General features: G+C 35.2%; 1 protein-coding gene across 2 annotated transcripts in view; it reads right to left on the reverse strand.

The window, feature by feature from the left end:
• Positions 1-22149, reverse strand: part of LOC111424281 (adenylate cyclase type 5) — a 119387-nt gene that overhangs the window by 5531 nt on the left and 91707 nt on the right. For both annotated transcript variants that reach the window (XM_023057777.2, XM_023057778.2), the window contains 8 exons: positions 15940-16098; positions 15732-15873; positions 15531-15631; positions 4727-4883; positions 4497-4594; positions 4351-4435; positions 4072-4296; positions 3732-4023 (listed from right to left, as the gene is read on the reverse strand). In XM_023057777.2, coding sequence (XP_022913545.2) covers positions 3732-4023; positions 4072-4296; positions 4351-4435; positions 4497-4594; positions 4727-4883; positions 15531-15631; positions 15732-15873; positions 15940-16098 — 1259 coding nt within the window. The remainder of the gene's footprint in view (positions 1-3731; positions 4024-4071; positions 4297-4350; positions 4436-4496; positions 4595-4726; positions 4884-15530; positions 15632-15731; positions 15874-15939; positions 16099-22149) is intronic.

The following is a 22149-nucleotide window of genomic DNA, read 5'->3' on the forward strand; positions in this document are numbered from 1 at the left end:
ATGGTGACGGAAAAAGTTCTCTCCTCCAGGAAGGAGAACAAAATCTTAAGTAAATAGTTGCTTAACCCAGCTTGTATTTTAAGCCTTCAATCCAGACAGTATCCAGTGTAAACTTTTTTGCCTCGAACCCTTCCTCGACATATTCCACTACTTTTACCAGTTGGTGAACCGTGCTTTAAATCCGTACTGGATGTTGGGGATTATTTTGAGGAGGCTTAATTCTTCTTGTAGTTGATGACTCGTTCGAATAGCTTAGATAAGAATGAGAGGAGACTAATTAGGCGATAATTGGCAATATTTGCGTTTTTTTCCATGCTAGTCAATTTCCAGGCAGCGATCAAAAATTCTTGTGATGTGACTCAATAGTTCCTCCGGAATGTGTTTTATGACTACATTAGGTATCTCAACTAGGAGTGGAGCTTTTTTAATGGCGAGGTTTGCTATTTCTACCTTTAGTTCTTCTACTGAGGTTCTGTTCTTCTAGTTGCTGAAGTTAGTAGATGGGATTTATTATATTGTTGGATTGTGGTAACGTGACGAATATTCTCATTATTGATATTCGGTCAAAAACACTCTTCCAGATATTCCGCAAAGGTGTTGGCTTTTTTTTCGTCCGAAAAAACTGGTGTTTCATTGACTAATAGGGTAGGTCTTCGTTATTTTCATAGTGGTCTTCCATCAACCCGAGTCACTTGCTTCAAAATGAGTTTTCTATAATTGTTGATTCTATAGGCATCTAATTCGTGAGAAATTGTATTCAGTGTAGTTTTATTTCTGGGTTTCGCGTCTGTTGCCATTCTCGGCGAACCCTCCGTTTTTCCTTGATTAGGTCTAAGATGCTTTTAGGGGGAAGGTTGTAATTGTTTGTAGAATTCCTTTTGAAATATTTCGTTGAAGAGACAGCTGCTTCTTAATCTTTGAAGTCATCGAGCGTCTCTAAACTCTGCCCAGTTGATGAATCCATTGATCAACTTAGAAATTTTAGGTCTGTATTCAGGTTACTTTGCAAGGGTGATGATTACTGGCAAATGATCCGAGTTTAACTCGCTGATTACACACAGATTTAACTGGATGGTAACATTTTTGGTTATTACTATATCTAAAATATCTGGTTGATAGTCGCTTCTATATGGAAAGTAGGTAAAATCGAGTGGGCAGTGCACTTGAAAATCGTACTTGATTGCTAATAATTCCAGATTCAGTCCTAATGGATTGTCTGCTCTGCATCCCCAGAGTTTATTCTTGCTGTTAAGATCTCCTATAAGTAGGGTAGGTATAGAGCTACTCAACATTGAACTTATGTCAGTTTCTAGTAATTTTTTATTAGGTTGTTTGTATCCACATATGATATTAACTAGAGTTGAGTTGCTTGTTTGAATTACTATTGCCGTTACTTCAATAGCTACATTCAATAGTTTCAAGCTACATCAATCTGATAGCAAGCCAAAAACGCAATAAGAAGAATTCGTTGTTTTTGGTTTGGTTGATTCTCTACTTGAGCTGGAGCAGGTGTGCTTTTTACTGTCGATGCGTAGCTCCTGGTATTACATTACATTGCATAGAATACATATCGGGTAGGCGGACCAACCAACCTTGCACCGCGACCCTAAGGATCTATTGTACCCCGATAGATATCGTTATCAAATTTCACCGTGCAGTCCAATGCTCTTAACGAACATTAATACCTTGCTCGGCGAAAGGTCATTCAGATCTTTTGAGGAGATAAACTGCGACCCAAAAATCGAGAATCTGATACGGTTAACGGCAGGGCAGTGGCATAAAACATGCTCAACCGTCTCTGCTTCCTCCGCACATAGTCGGCATTCAACATCGTCGGCTAAACCCAACAAGTTGAGGTGTGCTTTTAATCGGCAGTGCCCAGTAAAAACACCCATTAGAACTTTTATGCTACTACGGGCAAGTCCTAAAATATTCCCGGGTTTGACAGTGGCAATGTTAATAAACACCTTAACATGTCTCATTCCAGGAGAACTGGTCCACAGTAGGCGAAGTCTCTCTTCAGCCCACAGTCCAATCCTATATTTGGCCATCGCAAATGATACACCAACTGCTGATTCCGGTCCCACAAACGCTTCAGCGCTGCCATCTCGTGCTAGCTTATCTGCCGCTTCATTGCCAGCAACCCCAGAGTGACCCGGGACCCAGATCAGAGAGACTCTGTTATCACAACTCAGTGTGTTTAATGTTCTCTTACAATCATTAACCAGAGCCGACACCGTTTTCACGGCTTGCAGAGCCTGGAGACCGGCTTGACTGTCTGAGAAAATTCGTACTGTCATGTTCTTCACCCCTCTTTCAAGAAGGATTTTAGCACCCATGTCAATAGCAAATACTTCCGCCTGGAATACAGTACAGTACGTACCCAGGCTGTAGGCTTGCTTAATTCGAGGTGTCTGACAGTATACTCCTGCTCCTACTCCTTCAGGCGTTTTTGATCCATCTGTGTACAAGCAAATGTCTGCCCGAACCAGAGAATTTTTATTTTCGATCCAGGACTGCCGCTCAGGCAGTGCAATCTGGTATCGAGCATTAATCACTGATAGTGATACCGCCAAATCTGACGGCATTGACGGCACAGTATCAGTACTTATAATGTCTTCCGCAGCCCATTGGTAGGACATGTCGGAACAGTTTTGAGCATATTGCTTAAATCTGTAAATGGTTGTTCTAGCCACTTTCTCTATATGCAAATGCAGAGGAGATAGGCCAAGCAGAACCTCCATTGCTAGAGTTGGCGTTGTGCCTATCGCACCAGAGATTGCCAATAACTGAAGTCTGTCGGACTTTCGTATACCAGGCTGCTGCTCCGTATGTGATCATAGGTCTAATCACAGTCACATAGAGCCAGTACAGTCTTTCAGGGGTAAGACCCCAATTTTTTCCACAAAGACTGCGACAAGTCCACAAGGATAGTCTAGCTTTGTGCAAAACTCCCTACAAATGTCCATTCCAAGCTCCTGGTATTAGTCTTTGTTTGAGGTATTACTTTTGAGCTCTGGGTTCTTCGCGCAAGATGGACTGAAGTTGTTTGATGATGGCATTTGTTCTGATATTCGATGTAAATTTTACAGCCTCGATAGCTTGTTGGATAATCTTGGCCACATTTTTCCACTTTGGTGGATCAGCTTGAAGTTTTTTGCAGTTTTTTGGCTCATTGAGCAGTAATTTTTCGTATATCCATATCGTTGGCAGTTATGGCATTGGGAAATCTTTTGGAAATTCCTCTTGGCTTCGACCGTGATAATTGCGTTGGAAATTTCCTTGACTTGATAGATTTCTTTGGCGTTCTCTGTGGTTTCTAGGTCTACTGCGCATAAAGGTATGGGGTATTTCGACTTATTGAGCAATCTCGTGACTCTTATGACTGGTAGGTTTAGTTGATTCAATTCGGATTTGATTTCTTAAACGGATATTGATATCGGAACGTTGCGTAAGATCACAGAAACAGGTTTATTGGAGGGATCTTGATAGGTATGGAACGGAATTTTGGATACTCTGTAATCATCAGCATTGGTTAGGTTTACTTTGGTATTTGAATTTTGTTATGTAGTAGTGAAACTGTGTTTTGTATTCGCTTTTAAGTCAGTAATTAGTTGCTGGTGGTTTAAGGCACTATGGATAAAAATAGGGGGAATTTTTTGGTTTTTATTTTCCTCTTTATTATTAGGTTTGTTTCAAGCCGAATCAATTTAATAAAATTATAATTTTACCTGTTGCTTGTAGTTTCCAAACAAAATCTAATCTATAAGTAGCTTCGGTTTGTTGTCCATGTAAAATTAGAGCGACAAGAAATCCAATAGACATTACAGTGCTTAAATATTGAATGGTTATCGTATCGTCTTTTAATTTTTTATTAATTTTTTGTAGCTCGCTATTAAAACTTATATAAATCACAATATAGCCGCACATGGCTGCGAGTAAAATGATTGTCTTCAGCAGAGAAATAAGTACTTGATAAACAGCACATCCAATCATTGATAATAAAACTAGTAGTAAAAGATACTAAAAAAGTTTACAATTAAATTACGAACGATTAAAAAGTATACTTACATCAAGAAAAAGAAATGGGTCACAATCAATCCGTAAATTATGGGTAAAATTTCCATAATTATTTTCGTGATAAGTTAAATTATAGCAATCGATTTCTTTTGGCAAAGAAACCGTTTGAATTATCGCTAAAACATACAATGAGAGTGCCATCACGAACGAAACCAATTGAGCCACATTCCTATTTTTGTGAATCGCTCGTGAAATTGTAAATAATTTTGATTTTGACTAAAAATAAATGTTAATTAATAATAAATATAATTATTTCTGATTAAAAAAAACCTTAGAATTCTTCATATGAACCACAATAGGTATAAAAATAAGTATTAAACTAAATGGTAAAATAACCACGACGGCTATAAAATGGCTAAAAAAGAATTTTAAAAATTAATATTTATTAATACATAAATTGAAAAAAAAAAACTTACGCTTGCATATTGATGAATTGAATGATTAAAATCGTTACGAAACAAATTACCGAGCAGAAAAAATATAAATTGAGCATTCTGTCTTTTTCACGAACATACTGTAACAAAAAAAAATTTTATTTGTTAAACATACAGCAAAAAATAAATGTAAAAAAATTTAAATATATTAAATTATTTACAAGAATCAAATTAAAACATATTTACAACAAGATTATACTCGGACTATAAACCTTAGCTTCTTTTTGCGGATCCCGGAAATTCAAAAGGATCGTTCTGCAATGTTCGATTCGAAGCCTGTCGATACTTCTTGCGTCAATCGCTCTCATCAGGTACTCATTCACTTCGTCTTCCGGATTCTTTTCATCCGGTGTTTCACCAAAACCTAATCTACACAAAATTTTTTATTAAAATCAAATTTCCCGTCAACTAAATCAAAAGATGCCGATTTGAATTTAATTTCAAAAAGATTATTATGTTTTAAACAAAATTAGTTTATATATTTTAATTAATTTTTATTCGGAGTGGAATCAAAACAACCCTTTTTTTAATTATTTATATAAACCCAAGGACGATAGAATCTTATGGCTTATCATGGACCACTGCGAGCTATCGCCATTGTGTAGAGGGGTGATGGCCTGAAGTGGTTATAAGTGGTGGACAATGGATTACCATTAGGCAAAGGATGGCTTTGGGAGCGGTCTTTGGATGCGCAGCTAACTGCGCAGTATGCCACTGCAGTCCATCATTGCTTAACCATTTCGGTCGTCAACAGCACTTGTTGCTTACAGTGGTCAATTAGGTGGGCCATCTAGACTATACCACTGTGTGGAAGCAAACATGCTAGCCATCATCAATGGTGGTCATCATGGCGACCATTCTAGTGGTCCATCATGAGCCATAATGAAGAAGGGCCATAAGAGGACTATCACATTACAGCTCGTTGGCCCGTTCGTGACGTCACGCATCAATAGTCAACTATTATTTCATACTTAGAATTTGCAAATGCTAGAACTAATACTAGAACTAGAAACATTCGGGTTTCGTCGTGCGTCTCGTAAGACGGCCGTAAAGACTTTTGATCGGCCGATAATTTGGTCGGTCTTTTAATTACCATTAGGGCATACATATACATAAGTGCGCACACTTGAACGATTTGATATCGGCCAACAGTTAAGTTTAATGGGCAACCCAATTCCTTTTCAACTTCGTAGTTTGCCAACTATGGGCTGACCTCTTAAACAGCACTAGTGTCTATGTGCAGATGCACAATCGGGGACTTTTCAGTCGGTAACTGTCTTTGATTTGTATAGAGACCTGTCTTTCTCATCCTACAAAGTCGCTGATTTCAGAAAAATTGATTGAAATCTTTATTGAAGAAGTGGAGAAGAGACCAGCATTATATAAAAAAAATATGAAGGAATACTCGGACGTAAACATTAAACGGAAACTATGGTTGGAAGTGTGTGAAGTAGCTGTTCCTGAATGTTCTTGAATTTTGGAAGATCTCCTATTGTTGATAATCCAATAACATATTGGAATAACAAAGTTTGAAAACTAGATCCAGTTGCTAATTATCTGTAAAAGAGTATTATGAACTATACTGTGGTTTTATAATTTCAGGTAACGAGGTTCAAAAACGTTGGAACATCCTGCCGACTTGTTTTCGTCAAAAATACGAAATCAGGCCAGGCTGCCAGTAAGAGGCGCAAATATGTTTACTTCAATAATGTTATTTTTACTGCCACGCTATGATAATCCTGCTATGGAAAGCAACTTATAACCACATTCCGATGACGATGATGTTGAAGGCGACACCGAAAGTGACTTCTTGAATCCACTTCTTTGTCAACCCCTCGACGAAAGAAAATAAGAACGCTAAAAAGTCGTTGAGCTATTGATGATGAAGACAAGGCATTGACATAAAAGGTAATGAAGACACCAACTTTGCTTTATCTATTATTCCTTCTCTCCGTGCTCTTAGCCCAGAAGAGAAACTGGATGTTAAGATCGGAATATTAAATATATTTAAGCACATCATAGCAAGTATCAAAGCGGCATCATCAGACAACTTCAGCATCGTATCAACGCACAACAAATTACATATCTTAATTACATTTCTTTCTAGTGCAAGGGTGTTCAAACGACACGGTCCACTCCTATCACTCAAATTTTACTAATGATTCTGAATTAGTAAATTATGTTATTTTACTTATCGTAATATGACACCCAATCTCTCTTCGACAGATATCGCACGTCGTAAAATTGTATCACGTTTTGCTATGGCTGGTCCAATTAATTGGACAAGTTCATTATAACTGGAAATGCTCATTCTATAAAAAGCAAAAAACTTTTTGGGATACTCCAGTTTATAATGAAGAGTGTGAAACTCTCCTCGCAATAATCGATCAGTGTTAATTGGATGCACCCAATATTTCCGATTTCTACGCATACTATTTTTTTTCCTTCGTTTTATAATAATAGCTCTTTGCGACATCATGATAATCAACCTACCTCCGACCCGATCAAAAGTCTGTAGTGTGCGGTGTCTCTTAAGACTAGTATTGGTTCTAATATACTGGTATTAGTTCTTGTTTTAAATGTTAATCAGCGCTAGATTGTTTTATATGTTACGCCCAAAAACCGAAATTGATCTGTGAGCGAAAAAAAAAGGCTACAACGCGTTGTGGACAAACAACCTCTACGCGAAAACTGACTGAGGTATATAGTCAAATATTTATTTATTTATCAAATAAAATAAAATACCACAGTAATATACAGGGTGATTCACATAAGAACCGACACAGAGCAGGGACATGTATAGGACAATAAATGAAGATGATTTAATGCAACTTATCTCTATACCAAGTTGTACCCCTGAGGAGTTATAGGCCTTCAAAGTTGGGTCTTAAATTTTTAAAACATTGAATATCTTCGTAATACATAAAGCTAGAAAAACCTCTAGCTCCCTCTGTTCGGGCTGCTTGTGATGTGGATTCATTGGCGAGGTTTTTTGCTGACCCACCTTTGCTCATTAGCGGTGGGACTAGGATGACAACTATTTCTGAAATTCTTGCCTCATCTAAATCCTCCTCTTTCTCCTTTGTCCTGGTCACAGCGTCAGAAGTCCGCGATGCCTTGAATCACTCGAGGTCTACGAGTGTGGGAGCTGATGGAGTTGGTCTCAACCTTCTTCTTCCTATATTGGATATTGTTCTTACTCCTATTACCCACATTTTTAACTTCTCCATTGAACGATCCTCATTTCCTTCAATCTGGAAGGTTGCTCATGTTGTCCCTATACCTAAATCCAAGAGTCCCTCAAGTTTAAATGATTTTCGCCCTATCTCCATTTTATCTGTTTTATCTAAAGCTCTTGAGCGCCTTGTTTATCTACAAGTTGAAGAGTATTTACAAGAATTTAACTTGCACAACGACTTTCAATCGGGTTTTCGTAAGGGTCATAGCACGACAACAGCGCTTATTAAGATTACAGATGATATTAGGTATGCTTGCGACAAACGTTGTGTTACCATCCTTGTATTACTTGATTTCAGCAAGGCGTTCGATTCGGTTGATCACGATCTTTTGTTGGCGTCACTAGCTGCCCTTGGATTTACCTCTTCATGTTTATCTTGGTTTCAATCTTACTTTTCCTGTCGTTCCTTGTGTGTGCGTGCTGATTCTGCGCTCTCGTCTGCTTGTGATATTAAATGTGGTGTACCCCAGGGTAGTGTGTTGGGTCCGTTGCTCTTTTCGATCTGGCAAAGCTGAATAATTTTTCATCCATTCACTTAATGCTTGACGGAGACATTATTCAGCTGTCAGACACGGTTAGAAACCTTGGGGTGGTTATGGATTCTACAATGTCCTGGAAACCTCAAATTCAATCCGTCTGCAGAAAGGTCTATCATTGTTTCCACTCACTGAAAAGTCTCCGTTGCTTCCTTCCTCCCATGATCCGTCGTAATCTTTGTTTTTCCCTGATTTTCCCCCATATTGATTATGCTGACACGGCATATCCTGATCTTTCGGTAACACTACGAAACAAATTGCAAAGACTTCAAAACAACTGCATACGGTATATCTTTGATCTCGAGAGATCTCAACACATAACCCCATACCGTAATTATTTGCAGATATTAAGCTGTCAGAACCGTAGATCGTTTCGTATATTAACTATGTTATATACTGTTCTTCACAATCAAACCCCAAGGTATTTGTATTGTATATTTCAACGCTTGTCGTCGCATGGTTTACCTACTAGATCTCAGTTAGATTCTGTGCTTATGTTCCCGACCCATAGTACCGAGATTTACCATAAATCGTTTGCTGTGCAGGCAGTAACCCTTTGGAATAGTCTGCCTACTGAGATCCGTAATATTCCTCACCTTGTAACATTTAAAAACCACCTAAAACGTCATTTATTGGCTCTTCAAGTATCTTCCTGAAAACTTTTTCTTCTCCCTTTTCTTCTCTTCTTCTACTTTTCTTCTCTTCTCTTCTTCTACTTTTCTTCTCTTCTCTTCTTCTTTTATTCCAGCAACTATCATTATGCACCGTTTTTGGTGACCATAAGTTTAGCATAGCAGCTTGCCGTTCATTTATTGTTTTTCTATATAACTTAGTATACTGCTGATTGATTGGGTTGTTTGGAAGATATCGCTTACGCGATAAATCGACCCTTTTGCCTGTATTTATGTATTAAGTTAAATGTATACATTTTCTTTAATTTGTATTTTTTGTTTCTTATTATGGCAATAAATTTATTATTATTATTAAATTTATTATTATTATTATTATTAGAAAAACCAAATTTGGTATACGTTATGAGTGTACCGAGGGTAAATTCAGTAGTCGGCTGTGAAATTGTACGTAATTTGAGGAATAAACTGTTTATTATGAGCTAAAAAGACATCATCCATAAACAAATTTAGTTTAGGCATAATAATTTTCTAGTGATAAAGAGAAAATCCCCAAAATGCCACTTTTAGTTTTAAAATCGATCATAACTCAAAAATGAAAGGTGATGACGAAAAGTTTTTTAGGAATAAATTGTTTATTATGAACTAAAAAGATATTATTGATAAACAGATTTTGTTTAGATGTAATGATTTTCTAGTGATAAAGAGAAAATCCCCATAATGTCAAAATTGAGTACTTTTGTTATCAAAATCGATCATTACTCAAAAATTAATTGTGATGGAGATAAGTTTTTTTGAAATAAATTGTTTATTATGAACTAAAAAGACATCATCCATAAACAGATTTGGTTTAGTTATAATGATTTTCTAGTGATAAAGAAAAAATCACCAAAATGTTAAAATTGAGTACTTTTGGTATTAAAATAGATCATAACTCAAAAATTAAAGGTGATGGAGAAAAGTTTATTTGAAATAAATTGTTTATTATGAACTAAAAGGACAATACTCATAAACAGATTTGGTTTAGTTATAATGATTTTCTAATGATAAAAAGAGAAAATCATCGAAATATCAAAATTGAGTACTTTTGGTATTAAAATTGATCATAACTCAAGGATGAAAGGTGATGGAGAAAAGTTTATTTGAAATAAATTGTTTATTATGAACTAAAAGGACATTACCCATAAACAGATTTGGTTTAGTTATAATGATTTTCTAATGATAAAAAGAGAAAATCATCGAAATATCAAAATTGAGTACTTTTGGTATTAAAATTGATCATAACTCAAGGATGAAAGGTGATGGAGAAAAGTTTTTTAGGAATAAATTGTTTATTATGAACTAAAAAAACATCACCCATAAACAAATTTAGTTTAGGTATAATAATTTTCTAGTGATAAAGAAAAAATCATCAAAATGTTAAAATTGAGTACTTTTGGTATTAAAATAGATCATAACTCAAAAATTAAAGGTGATGGAGAAAAGTTTATTTGAAATAAATTGTTTATTATGAACTAAAAGGACATTACTCATAAACAGATTTGGTTTAGTTATAATGATTTTCTAATGATAAAAAGAGAAAATCATCGAAATATCAAAATTGAGTACTTTTGGTATTAAAATTGATCATAACTCAAGGATGAAAGGTGATGGAGAAAAGTTTTTTAGGAATAAATTGTTTATTATGAACTAAAAAAACATCATCCATAAACAAATTTAGTTTAGGTATAATGATTTTCTAGTGATAAAGAAAAAATCATCAAAATATCAAAATTGAGTACTTTTGGTATTAAAATTGATCATAACTCAAGGACGAAAGGTGATGGAGAAAAGTTTGTTAGGAATAAGTTGTTTATTGTCAACTAAGAAGACATCATCCATAAACAAATTTAGTTTAGATGTAATATGAAATGCCTCAATTGAGTTCAATTTGCTACCAATTAGTACCCTTGGTACACTCATAAGTTCTCATAACGTATACCAAATTTGGTTTTTCTAGCTTAATGTATTATGAAGATATTGAACTTTTTAAAAATTTAGGAGCCAACTTTGAAAGCCTATAACTCCTGAGGTGTACAACTTAGTATAGAGGTAAGTTACGTTAAATCATCTTAATATATTGTCCTCTACATTTCCCTGCTCTGTGTCGGTTATTATGTGAATCACCCTGTATATACAGGGTGTTACAAAAATGTTGGACTGGCTATACATAGACGGTTTCTACAACTAAAAATAAGCAAAAAAGTTTATATAAACATATGTCCTAAAATGGTTCGTCGCTGAATTACAGCGGTGAATTTAAAGAAATTTACTTAAAGCTTTTCAGACCAATATTAAGTAAGCAGTCCGTGCTTTTTGTTTTCAGTCTAGTACAAAATGGCAGATTATTGTTTCGAAGATATGCCCGACATGCATTTAATGTATGGTGCATTGCAACAGAATAGAAGCAAAAAGACTTTACTTTTTTTTAGAAGACCATTTCCCAAACCGACGTTTACCAAATGAAAAAACGTTCGAAAGGCTTTATATTAGATTGAGCGAAATAGGATCCTTCAAACCAGTAGTCCGAGATCGCGGCAGACCACAAACTACAAGAAGTTTGGAGTTGGAAGAACATGTGTTGGATCGTGTTGAAGAAAATGTTAGTACTCAAAGAATTGCATTGGCGGAAGTTGGTGATCATGTGAGTATGTGGCGGATTTTAAGAATTAATCAGCTTTATCCGTACCACTTGCAAAGAGTACGACCCACCACGAGAAGCTTACTGTGTATAGTTGTTACAGACATGCGCCACCGATCGTCTCTTTCTGACGTGTCTGCTCTTTAGTGATGAAGCTGGCTTTACAAGAGATGGTATCATCAATTTTCATAATTTGCACCAGTGGCAAGAAGAAAACGCTCATACTATTATTCAGTCCAGACATCAAGCGCAGTTTTTATTAAATGTGTGGGCAGGAATTATCAACGACTTTTTGATTGGTCCTTTTGTACTTCCCCGACGACTTTCTGGGTAGAATTATCGTTAGTTTTTAGAAAACGACTTACCAGGTTTGTTGGAAGCTGTTCCACTAAATGTTAGAGAACGCATGTAGTTCATGCATGACGGTCATTCATGCTCACTTCAGTCTCATTGCACGCGAATTTTTAAATGCCGTATATCCTGGAAGATGGATTGGTCGTGGTGGACCTGTAGCGTCATCTCGATTTTTACGTATGGGAACATTTAAAATATATGGGTGTATTCTACTCTAATACAAAATACATTTTGAAGATCTTCAACGTAGACTGGAAGATGCAAATTCGAAATACACCAGGTATTTTTTAGCGCGTGAGGCAATACATATAGAGCTCAACAGTGTGTTTCTGCCCGTGGAGGTCATTTTGAACATTTGTTATGATTTGCATTAAAAAGTCCCGTTTTCTGTAACCTTTTTTAAATAAAAAAATGAAAAATTTCAAGTGGCTGTAACTCAGTAACGAACCATTTTATAACATATGTTTATATACACTTTTTTGCTTACATATTTGCAAAAACATATTTGTATATAACACCCTGTATTATAACACATAAAATTCATATAATAAAAATATTTCTTGCTGGCGCTTCTCTTAAAGTTAACGAGGAACTAGACATATCTGACTGGCTACTAAACTTTGAATCTGTAAAGGTGAATTCATGCCGAGAATAATATCTGTCGAGTTCCCCTTCGTAAGTTCCTAACTTGTACAGACCGGATTCATTTACATTCAGAACTACAGTTAGCACATTTCTAGGCGCATGTCGTCCCCTGTCGACCTCTAGAACTTTAACCACAACATTTTGCCCAATTTCTGCAGGAGGAAATTTTTCGTGGGACATATTTAGCATTTCTTGTTTCACCAATCCGACCTTCGCGTTTTCTCGCTAATTTTGAATAAGGTCGATTCTGCTACAACAAATTTTTCATCAAATTAAACCCTACATTCTGCATGTACCTTTGCTTTACAATTAGTGCATGATTGGAGATTCCCATAATTTTCACATGTAACACATGGAATTACATCAATACTACTCTCTTTTTCTTTATCAAGTTCTGGAGCCATTCCAACCTAAACTTTTTCTAAATTCTTTTCTGGTTTTATAGTAATAATAATAAATTTATTGGTGATGTACAGGTGGTTCAAATTCGATGTCCGCGAATAGGCTAACTCGGAAACTATAACTTAGAAAAAAAAGTAGCTTACATGTCATGATCTCGTTTTTCGAGAAACTGCTAATGCCGAAAACCTCATAGCGCTATCGTCTTTTGTTTTTCCCCTAGAGGCCAAAATTGAAAATATCGTAAAACCAATAAGTGCAATTATCTTGGTTATTATTATAGGTGGAGTATTATAACTACGACATTATATGGACACTTTTTTACAGAGAATATCATGACAGTCAAAAAAAAATTTTCGGTTTTAGATTTTGAGATATCGTGAGAATTTTCGTTTTTTTAAATGGAAACAATATTAAATTCGTTATTTTTTTCTGATTACAAAAGTATAGGGTTCGACAGGTTTATTTCTTATTGTTTTAGAATAAAACTAAAAATAAACTTTTTTTATAAAATTTCCATCTAGTGTCGTCGAGGAAATTAAATTTACAGTTTCCTGTAAGTTACGGGGCGGTAGGTAAAATCTAAAAACTTAACAATTAACTACGAAGATAACTTCTGGTATCTAAAAACAAATAATTTTTTAATATGTAACATTCTAACATGTCAAACTTTTCAAAATTTTCGTAATTGATCTTAAAAACAGGATTTTTAAAGTGACACTTCACAAAATGTTTGAATACAAACAAATATTGCTGTTTATTTGAATTTAAAAAAATATATCAGCGCCATCTATCACTAATTTATTAAGTTTTTTAATAATAATTGTTTCAAATATCAGAAATATGTTTTTTTAATTTTCAGTCATAATTTACAGGAAACTGTAAATTTAATTTCTTTGACGACACTAAAAAAATGTTTATTTTTAGCTTTATTCTAAAACAATAAGAAATAGACCTGTCAAATCCTATATTTTTGTAATCAGAAAAAAATGTGGTTGTTTCCATTTAAAAAAACGAAAATTGTGATAATATCTCAAAATCTAAAACCGACAACATTTTTTTGACTACGTCATCAAATTCTCTGTAAAAAAGTGTCCATATAATGTCTTAGTTATAATACTCCACCTATAATAATAACCAATTTGCGGGTTTTACGATATTTTCAATTTTGGCCTCCAGCGGAAAAGACGATAGCGCTATGAGGTTTTCGGCATTAGTAGTTTTTCGAAAAACGAGATCATGACATGTCAGCTACTTTTCTTCTAACTCTTATAGTTTTCGAGTTAGCCTATTCGGGCATTGAATTTGAACCACCCTGTACATACAAATATACAATACTATACAAATATATATGTATATACAAAAATATAAGGATGGAAGCGTTAGTAGATTGAGCTCAATGAAAGCATTTCTACAACAATCGGTGTAGGAAATGCCCGCAATCACCCTGACACATCTTCTCTGACTCCAAAAAACACTGGCAGAGTGGTCGTTTATGAAGATTAAAAACAGAATAACCCCTGTGGACCCCATGTTTCATTGGCAGAGTTTCAGATTGTTGCCCATTGATGACACAAATTATTGACAGTTGCACAGGTAAGAGCGAAGGAAGTTAACTAAATCAATATTAACATTTAGTTTCAGTAATTTGCCATGTTTTTAAAGATTCAAATACATCCTTTTCAAGTGATGAATCTGCCAGTCAAATACGTTGTATACTACCAAACATGGCTTCATAGGGGCTTCTTGCTTTGAACACACCTTAACCGTTCCACCCTTTTTTTTGTATTACTATCTAACATCTTAGATACTAATATATCTCTCACATCTTTAGTCCTGACCACATTTAGAGTTAAATTTTGAATTATTTGGTTACAAAATTCTCTCTCATTATCGTTTTGAAGAATACATGGAGCTCCAAACAAACAAACAAGTCTGAACAGGAATGCTCGGTTTGTGAGCATAACAAATTGTGCACATAGAGTTGTTCCATTGCGTCATGGTTGTTTTTCTATTATGCATAACGCGTTGAGGTTGTTTTCTACCACGCATAACGCGTTGTGGCTGTTTTCGAAAGGTTAATATATGAAACTTATACAATTCATAAACGGAAAGGACGCAATATTAGTTGACTGAGCATAACACATGGTGTGACGTATTGGACCGATACTGACGTCATTTTATGGATTACAAAAGAACAAAGAATTTAGATTCTACCGTCCTTGCTTTAAAATACGAATTAGTAAAATAGATAGCATAAATATATTATTTCTGCCAAATATCATTTATGTTATTTACGAGTTTATTTAATTAATTCAGATAATTTGTACGAAAACCACCAGAAATTGAAATAGAGTGATTCAAATTAATTGAAACAGGAAACTAGAACTAAAGCAAAACCTCCGTCCGCGGTTAATTCTATAAACATCTATTAGCCAAAAGCAAATATACCGTGTAGAGGAAGGTTTTGGACCATTCTCTCTGTGTGTATGTATTATTGTATGTACATGTATGTATATTTAGACGTTAACTAACTTGGAACTGTGCTTTGCATGCTGCGATCCGTGCCCCATTACTCTCAGTTCCTTCGACGACATATTCCCGTTGATGGAGAAACTCTGTTGGGGTTGTTTTGACTGTGAACAAACATTTTGAGGTCATTTATACACAACTTCATATTATAAAACGACTTTGTTTGGTTTTGTTTTAGTGTGTTAATTTAATGTTAATATTTACCCCTCTATAGGAGCTTGCAACGATTAAATACGTGTCGATGTTGTGATCTTTAAGATAAGAGTTTCTGTCGCCACCATTTCCAGGTTCAACCTCGTAATCATCTCCAAGACATTTAAATGTTTCTTTTGTGATATGAACACGTCTAAGAATTTCAAATAAAAAAAATTATTAAATAAAAAAGAAATTTTTTTGATTTTTGATAACTAACCCTGGAATGCCTCCACTTTCCATGTAATTAGCCAAGGTAACGTCGTTTGACCAAACATCGAATTGCCACTTCCGTAGTCCGAGAACTCCACAATGTACCCTTCCGGTGTGGATTCCGACTCGCATGTTCACATTAACGGCCATTACCTCGCGTACTAAACTGCAGCACAGACAAAGTTTTCAGGGGTAAGGGAAGTTTAAGGGGCCTCGAGTTATACGGCGATGGTATACGTAGTAATGACTTCGTTAACAAGCGCAATTACTACTAAGTGTTAAATTTAAGGATGAGAAACGACGAGCGAATTTGTTTGTAGTTATGATTGGGTTAATAACAAATTAACAAGTTATTTTTGCATCTAAATAATAATAAATAAAAAAAACTCAATCAAGTAACAAAATGTTCTTGTATATAAAGGTAAATAGGTCCACTTTGAAATAATCATTTTTAATTAAATGAAGTGTTATTAAGGTAATTTTCCACAAAATTAAGCACGAAAATTGAAAAAACTTTACTTGAGGGTGCGATGAGCTTTTATTAAATATTTTTTAATCTATAAGTTACCAATTCCGTCGTTGCCTTGGTAACTGCAAATAATGCCAACCAGACAATTTCTTTTCATCGAGCGAAGCTGAAAAGCACATTTATTGTGGCGAGTTTTTTCATTTTATTTTCTGCTTGCTTTGCTTACTTATTACATTTTGCTTTTGTTAGATTCAAACATTAATTTTGCCCTTGTAAATATTCATCCCAAAAACAAAAATCTAACGTAAGTATGGAGACCTAGGTGGACAAAGAACGAGATCAAATCGACAAATCCATATTTTGGGAAACGTTAATTTAAAAAAAAACTGTACTTCGCTAGTGAGTTATGCACCCTTGTCATATCAATCTCTTCCAGTAAATCAAATAAGTAAAATAAGCAAATCGACATTGAAAGTTTCTCTCAACAGTGGTGCGGTTGTTATTGATTGTATTCTGCGTGGAAACTGCTTCATTATAATAATAATACTGTATTGAGCCAAGATATAAATACAAAATATATAATTCAAGCTCAATAGGAGCAAGAGCAGAAAAGACAAAATTGAAAATTGCGCATATCAAACACCTTGTCGCGCAAAACAATAAGTTTGAACGCACGGAATACCGGAATACTGGAATTTTGAGAATGATGTTAACCAGCAAGTAGTAACCCTAGTCAAAAAGCACTTGGAATCACTTACAGAATCATTTGCTCGTTATTACCCAAAGAATGAAGATCCCAGACATGGTAATATGTGGATAATAGATCCTTTGCAGCAAAAATTTAGGATAATAATTTAAGCATGCATCTAAAGCCTCATCGACCTATCGTCCGACAAAACTCTCAAATTTAAATTTTATTCATCCTTATCATCAAGATCTTAGTTTTGGCTTGCTAAAGTTTAGCACATAAATACTTACAAAGTCACAAAAACCAAACCAACCCAACCCAAAATATGAGCAAAAGGGCACAAAGCCCTAAACAGGCTATAAAAATGCTCAAGTCATGTTTATGCGTCTACCACTCGATGAACTGAACCCAACTCAATCCAAGATTATGACTTCTTAGACAGCTATAAGCACACCTACATAATAAATTAATATGATCACCAAAAGCAAGCTGATCATTAATGATAAGACCAAAACTTTTAACCGAATTGGTTGATTTTAACTGTATTCAAACTATCTTAATATTAATATCATCAACAACAAATAAACGACCCTTTTTAGAAAATAAAATATATTGAGTCTTGTCGGGGTTGACCAAAAGAGCATGACTCTTAATCTCCACACATAACTCACCAGGCAGGAAATCGAGATAAAGTTGGAATAATACTTTAACTTTGAGAATTAATTCATTGGTGATTACAATTTTGGAAAAAGTTGATGCAAAACGCCAATCATATAACTTCATCTCTTTCCTGAAGGAGTTGAACCCTTCTCCTGCAGCTTGTACTTTTATGGACTTAAACAAAATCCTTCTGCCAGAGACTGGTTTCAATATAATTTTGAATTTACTGTCAAGAATAGCAACAATTGCTGTTGGAAATCGGAAAATCGCTACTAATATATACGGATTATACAATCCACTAACTTTAAGCATCTGTATTTGATAGCTGTTGAGAATCGGGCCCACTTTTATATGATACTTTTTACTTAAAATCCTAACTATATTGTCATCTCTTAAAATATTTGTTGTTGGTTTGCGACTCAATGACTTCTACGCTGATATAAGCTCGTCTATTTCTAAGCTCTTAAATCAATTTAGTTTCGAGCTTCTTGCGGGGATGATTAGTAATTACAAATTTAAATTTTTGAAATAATCAACAATTATTTGGCATTTTGCAATTTTCGCCGATTAAGTTTTAAAAATTCGTATAAAATCCATTTCTTGGATGATGAGTGAAAATTTCCCAAAGTGTTAATAAAAGTGTCCTCTTGCCAATGAACCAACCCGTTTTGAAAAATAACTTTTAATTTTTGAGAAAACAATATTTGAAGTTTTGATAAAATTTTCGATATTGCAATTTTCATCGATAATTTTCAAAATTTGCTATTAAATTAATTTCTTGAAGGATCCTTGTGGAAATATCACCAATCATTAATTAAAGTATCCTCTTTTTAAAGCAACAAGCCGTTTTGGAAAATCGCTTTTAGTTATTGAGAACAAATTTTTGAAATGATCGACAATTTTTTCGAATTTTTCAATTTTCGCCGATTAAGTTTTAAAAATTCGCATAAAATCGATTTCTTGGAATATGAGTATGAAAATTTCCCAAAGTGTTAATAAAAGTGTCCTCTTTCCAATGAACCAACCCGTTTTGAAAAATAATATTTGAAGTTTTGATAAAATAATCGATGTTGCAATTTTCATCGATAACTTTCAAAATTCGCTATTAAATTCATTTCTTGAGGGATCCTTGTAGAAATATCGCCAATTATTAATTAAAGTATCCTCTTTTTAGAGTTGCTTCGTTAGTTAAATCAGCATCAAAAAAGTTCATTTTGTATCTTGGATCCAAATAAGTTGACATATCTTATCAACTTTCTTATTAATTTCATTTTTATTCAAATATCGTAATAATGTGGCAATGTAGGGTATCACTTCAGAAATGTACCAGAAATAAACCGCATATCCAGCCGAAGGGGATGCCGAATATCCGGCTTTTCGCAAAATCACTATCCGGTGATATAGGGATGGAAGGAGCAAAGGCTATTATAGGATGTGCAGACCAGATACTTGAGGTTGGTGTTGGGGTTGGCTAGGGAAACGCTGGGGTATATAGTCACAGAAGAAATGAAGGTAGATAAAGTGAGGGTGGCGAGAAAGGTGGGGATACTACAGAACTTAACGGAAGTACTCAAGAGAAGGACTGAGATAAGGGAGAGTAGATATAACCTAAAATACGGAGAGATTGTAACAGAGGGGCTATCGAAGTCCTTGATGGCGGAGATGGATGTGGTGGGGTATAGGTTGGTGCTCAAATTTAGGTGTGGTAACGAAGAGAGAATCAGTAGATACATATTCGATGGAAGACGAAGATAGGGATAGTTGGGAGAGTTTGAGAGAACTACCGAGTTATTTATTTTTTATGACATAATAAAAAAGTTTTAAGGAAATAACCTTTGCGAATACCATGTATAGTATTGATCCCGTGGTTGCAGTTTTCATGATAAAAATGCATTATGTACCAAATTTTGTCTTTCTAAGACAAAAAATGATTGAAAATTTCTTAACTTTTTAATTTTTTCACGAATCATCATTTTAACTCTAGTATTTGTGATTAAAATTATGCCACGACTTACAAGAACATCCTGTATATGGATTGCCTCGGCCGCAAGCGACCTCGGCTTAAATTAAAAATGAAAGTGTATGATATTGCCTGATTCAACCAAAATTTTAGAAAAATTGCACTGTTTACCAAATTTTATCTTTCTAAGACAAACCATATTGAAAATATTTAAGAAAATGTTTAAAAATTTCTTTACTTTTTAATTTTTACACGAATCATCATTTTAATTCTAGCATTTGCGATTAAAACTCTGCACGAGTTATAGGAACAATCTGTATATAGACTGCCTCGGCCGCAAGCGACCTCGGCTTGAGTTAAAAATAAAAGTGTGTGATATTTTCTAATTAAACCAAAATTGATGAACAAATACTGACTGCCTCGGCCGAAAGCGAACGCGGCTTAACTTAAAAGGGAAAGTGTATAATATTGCCTGATTAAACCAATATTGGTAAACATATATGGACTGCCTCGGCCGCAAGCGACCTCGGCTTAAGTTATAGATGAAAGTGTGTGATATTGTCTAATTAAACTAAAATTGGTCAACATATATGAACTGCCTCTTCCGCAAGCGACCTCGGCTTAACTTAGAAGGGAAAGTGTATAATATTGCCTGATTAAACCAATATTGGTAAACATATATGGACTGCCTCGGCCGCAAGCGACCTCGGCTTAAGTTATAGATAAAAGTGTGTGATATTGTCTAATTAAACCAAAATTGGTCAACATATATGAACTGCCTCGTCCGCAAGCGACCTCGGCTTAACTTAGAAGGGAAAGTGTATAATATTGCCTGATTAAATCAATATTGGTAAACATATATGGACTGCCTCGGCCGCAAGCGACCTCGGCTTAAGTTATAGATGAAAGTGTGTGATATTGTCTAATTAAACCAAAATTGGTCAACATACATGAACTGCCTCGGCCGCAAGCGACCTCGGCTTAACTTAAAAAGAAAAGTGTATAATAATGCCTGATTAAACCAATATTGGTAAACATACATGAACTGCCTCGGCCGCAAGCGACCTCGGCTTAACTTAGAAAGAAAAGTGTATAATAATGCCTGATTAAACCAATATTGGTAAACATATATGGACTGCCTCGGCCGCAAGCGACCTCGGCTTAAGTTATAGATCAAAGTGTGTGATATTGTCTAATTAAACCAAAACTGGTCAACATATATGAACTGGCTCGTCCGCAAGCGACCTCGGCTTAACTTAGAAGGGAAAGTGTATAATATTGCCTGATTAAACCAATATTGGTAAACATATATGGACTGCCTCGGCCGCAAGCAACCTCGGCTTAAGTTATAGATGAAAGTGTGTGATATTGTCTAATTAAACCAAAATTGGTCAACATATATGAATTGCCTCGTCCGCAAGCGACCTCGGCTTAACTTAGAAGGGAAAGTGTATAATATTGCCTGATTAAACCAATATTGGTAAACATATATGGCTGCCTCGGCCGCAAGCGACCTCGGCTTAAGTTATAGATGAAAGTGTGTGATATTGTCTAATTAAACCAAAATTGGTCAACATATATGAACTGCCTCGTCCGCAAGCGACCTCGGCTTAACTTAGAAGGGAAAGTGTATAATATTGCCTGATTAAATCAATATTGGTAAACATATATGGACTGCCTCGGCCGCAAGCGACCTCGGCTTAAGTTATAGATGAAAGTGTGTGATATTGTCTAATTAAACCAAAATTGGTCAACATATATGAACTGCCTCGTCCGCAAGCGACCTCGGCTTAACTTAGAAGGGAAAGTGTATAATATTGCCTGATTAAACCAATATTGGTAAACATATATGGACTGCCTCGGCCGCAAGCGACCTCGGCTTAAGTTATAGATGAAAGTGTGTGATATTGTCTAATTAAACCAAAATTGGTCAACATACATGAACTGCCTCGGCCGCAAGCGACCTCGGCTTAACTTAGAAAGAAAAGTGTATAATAATGCCTGATTAAACCAATGTTGGTAAACATACATGAACTGCCTCGGCCGCAAGCGACCTCGGCTTAACTTAGAAAGAAAAGTGTATAATAATGCCTGATTAAACCAATATTGGTAAACATATATGGACTGCCTCGGCCACAAGCGACCTCGGCTTAAGTTATAGATGAAAGTGTGTGATATTGTCTAACTAAACCAAAATTGGTCAACATATATGAACTGCCTCGGCCGCAAGCGACCTCGACTTAACTTAGAAAGAAGAGTGTATAATAATGCGTGATTAAACCAATATTGGTCAATATTATATGGACCGTTAGGGTGAATCCTGCGATTTGAGGTAGATAGAAAAATTTTCATAACTTGGGAATTCTTTAATAACATATGAGCTGCATTTTGTGATTTATATCCGAACTTGGAGCTTTACGATTACTTAAACTTTCTATTT

Source organism: Onthophagus taurus, chromosome 6 (genome assembly GCF_036711975.1).
Source record: "Onthophagus taurus isolate NC chromosome 6, IU_Otau_3.0, whole genome shotgun sequence".
Taxonomy (NCBI): domain Eukaryota; kingdom Metazoa; phylum Arthropoda; class Insecta; order Coleoptera; family Scarabaeidae; genus Onthophagus; species Onthophagus taurus.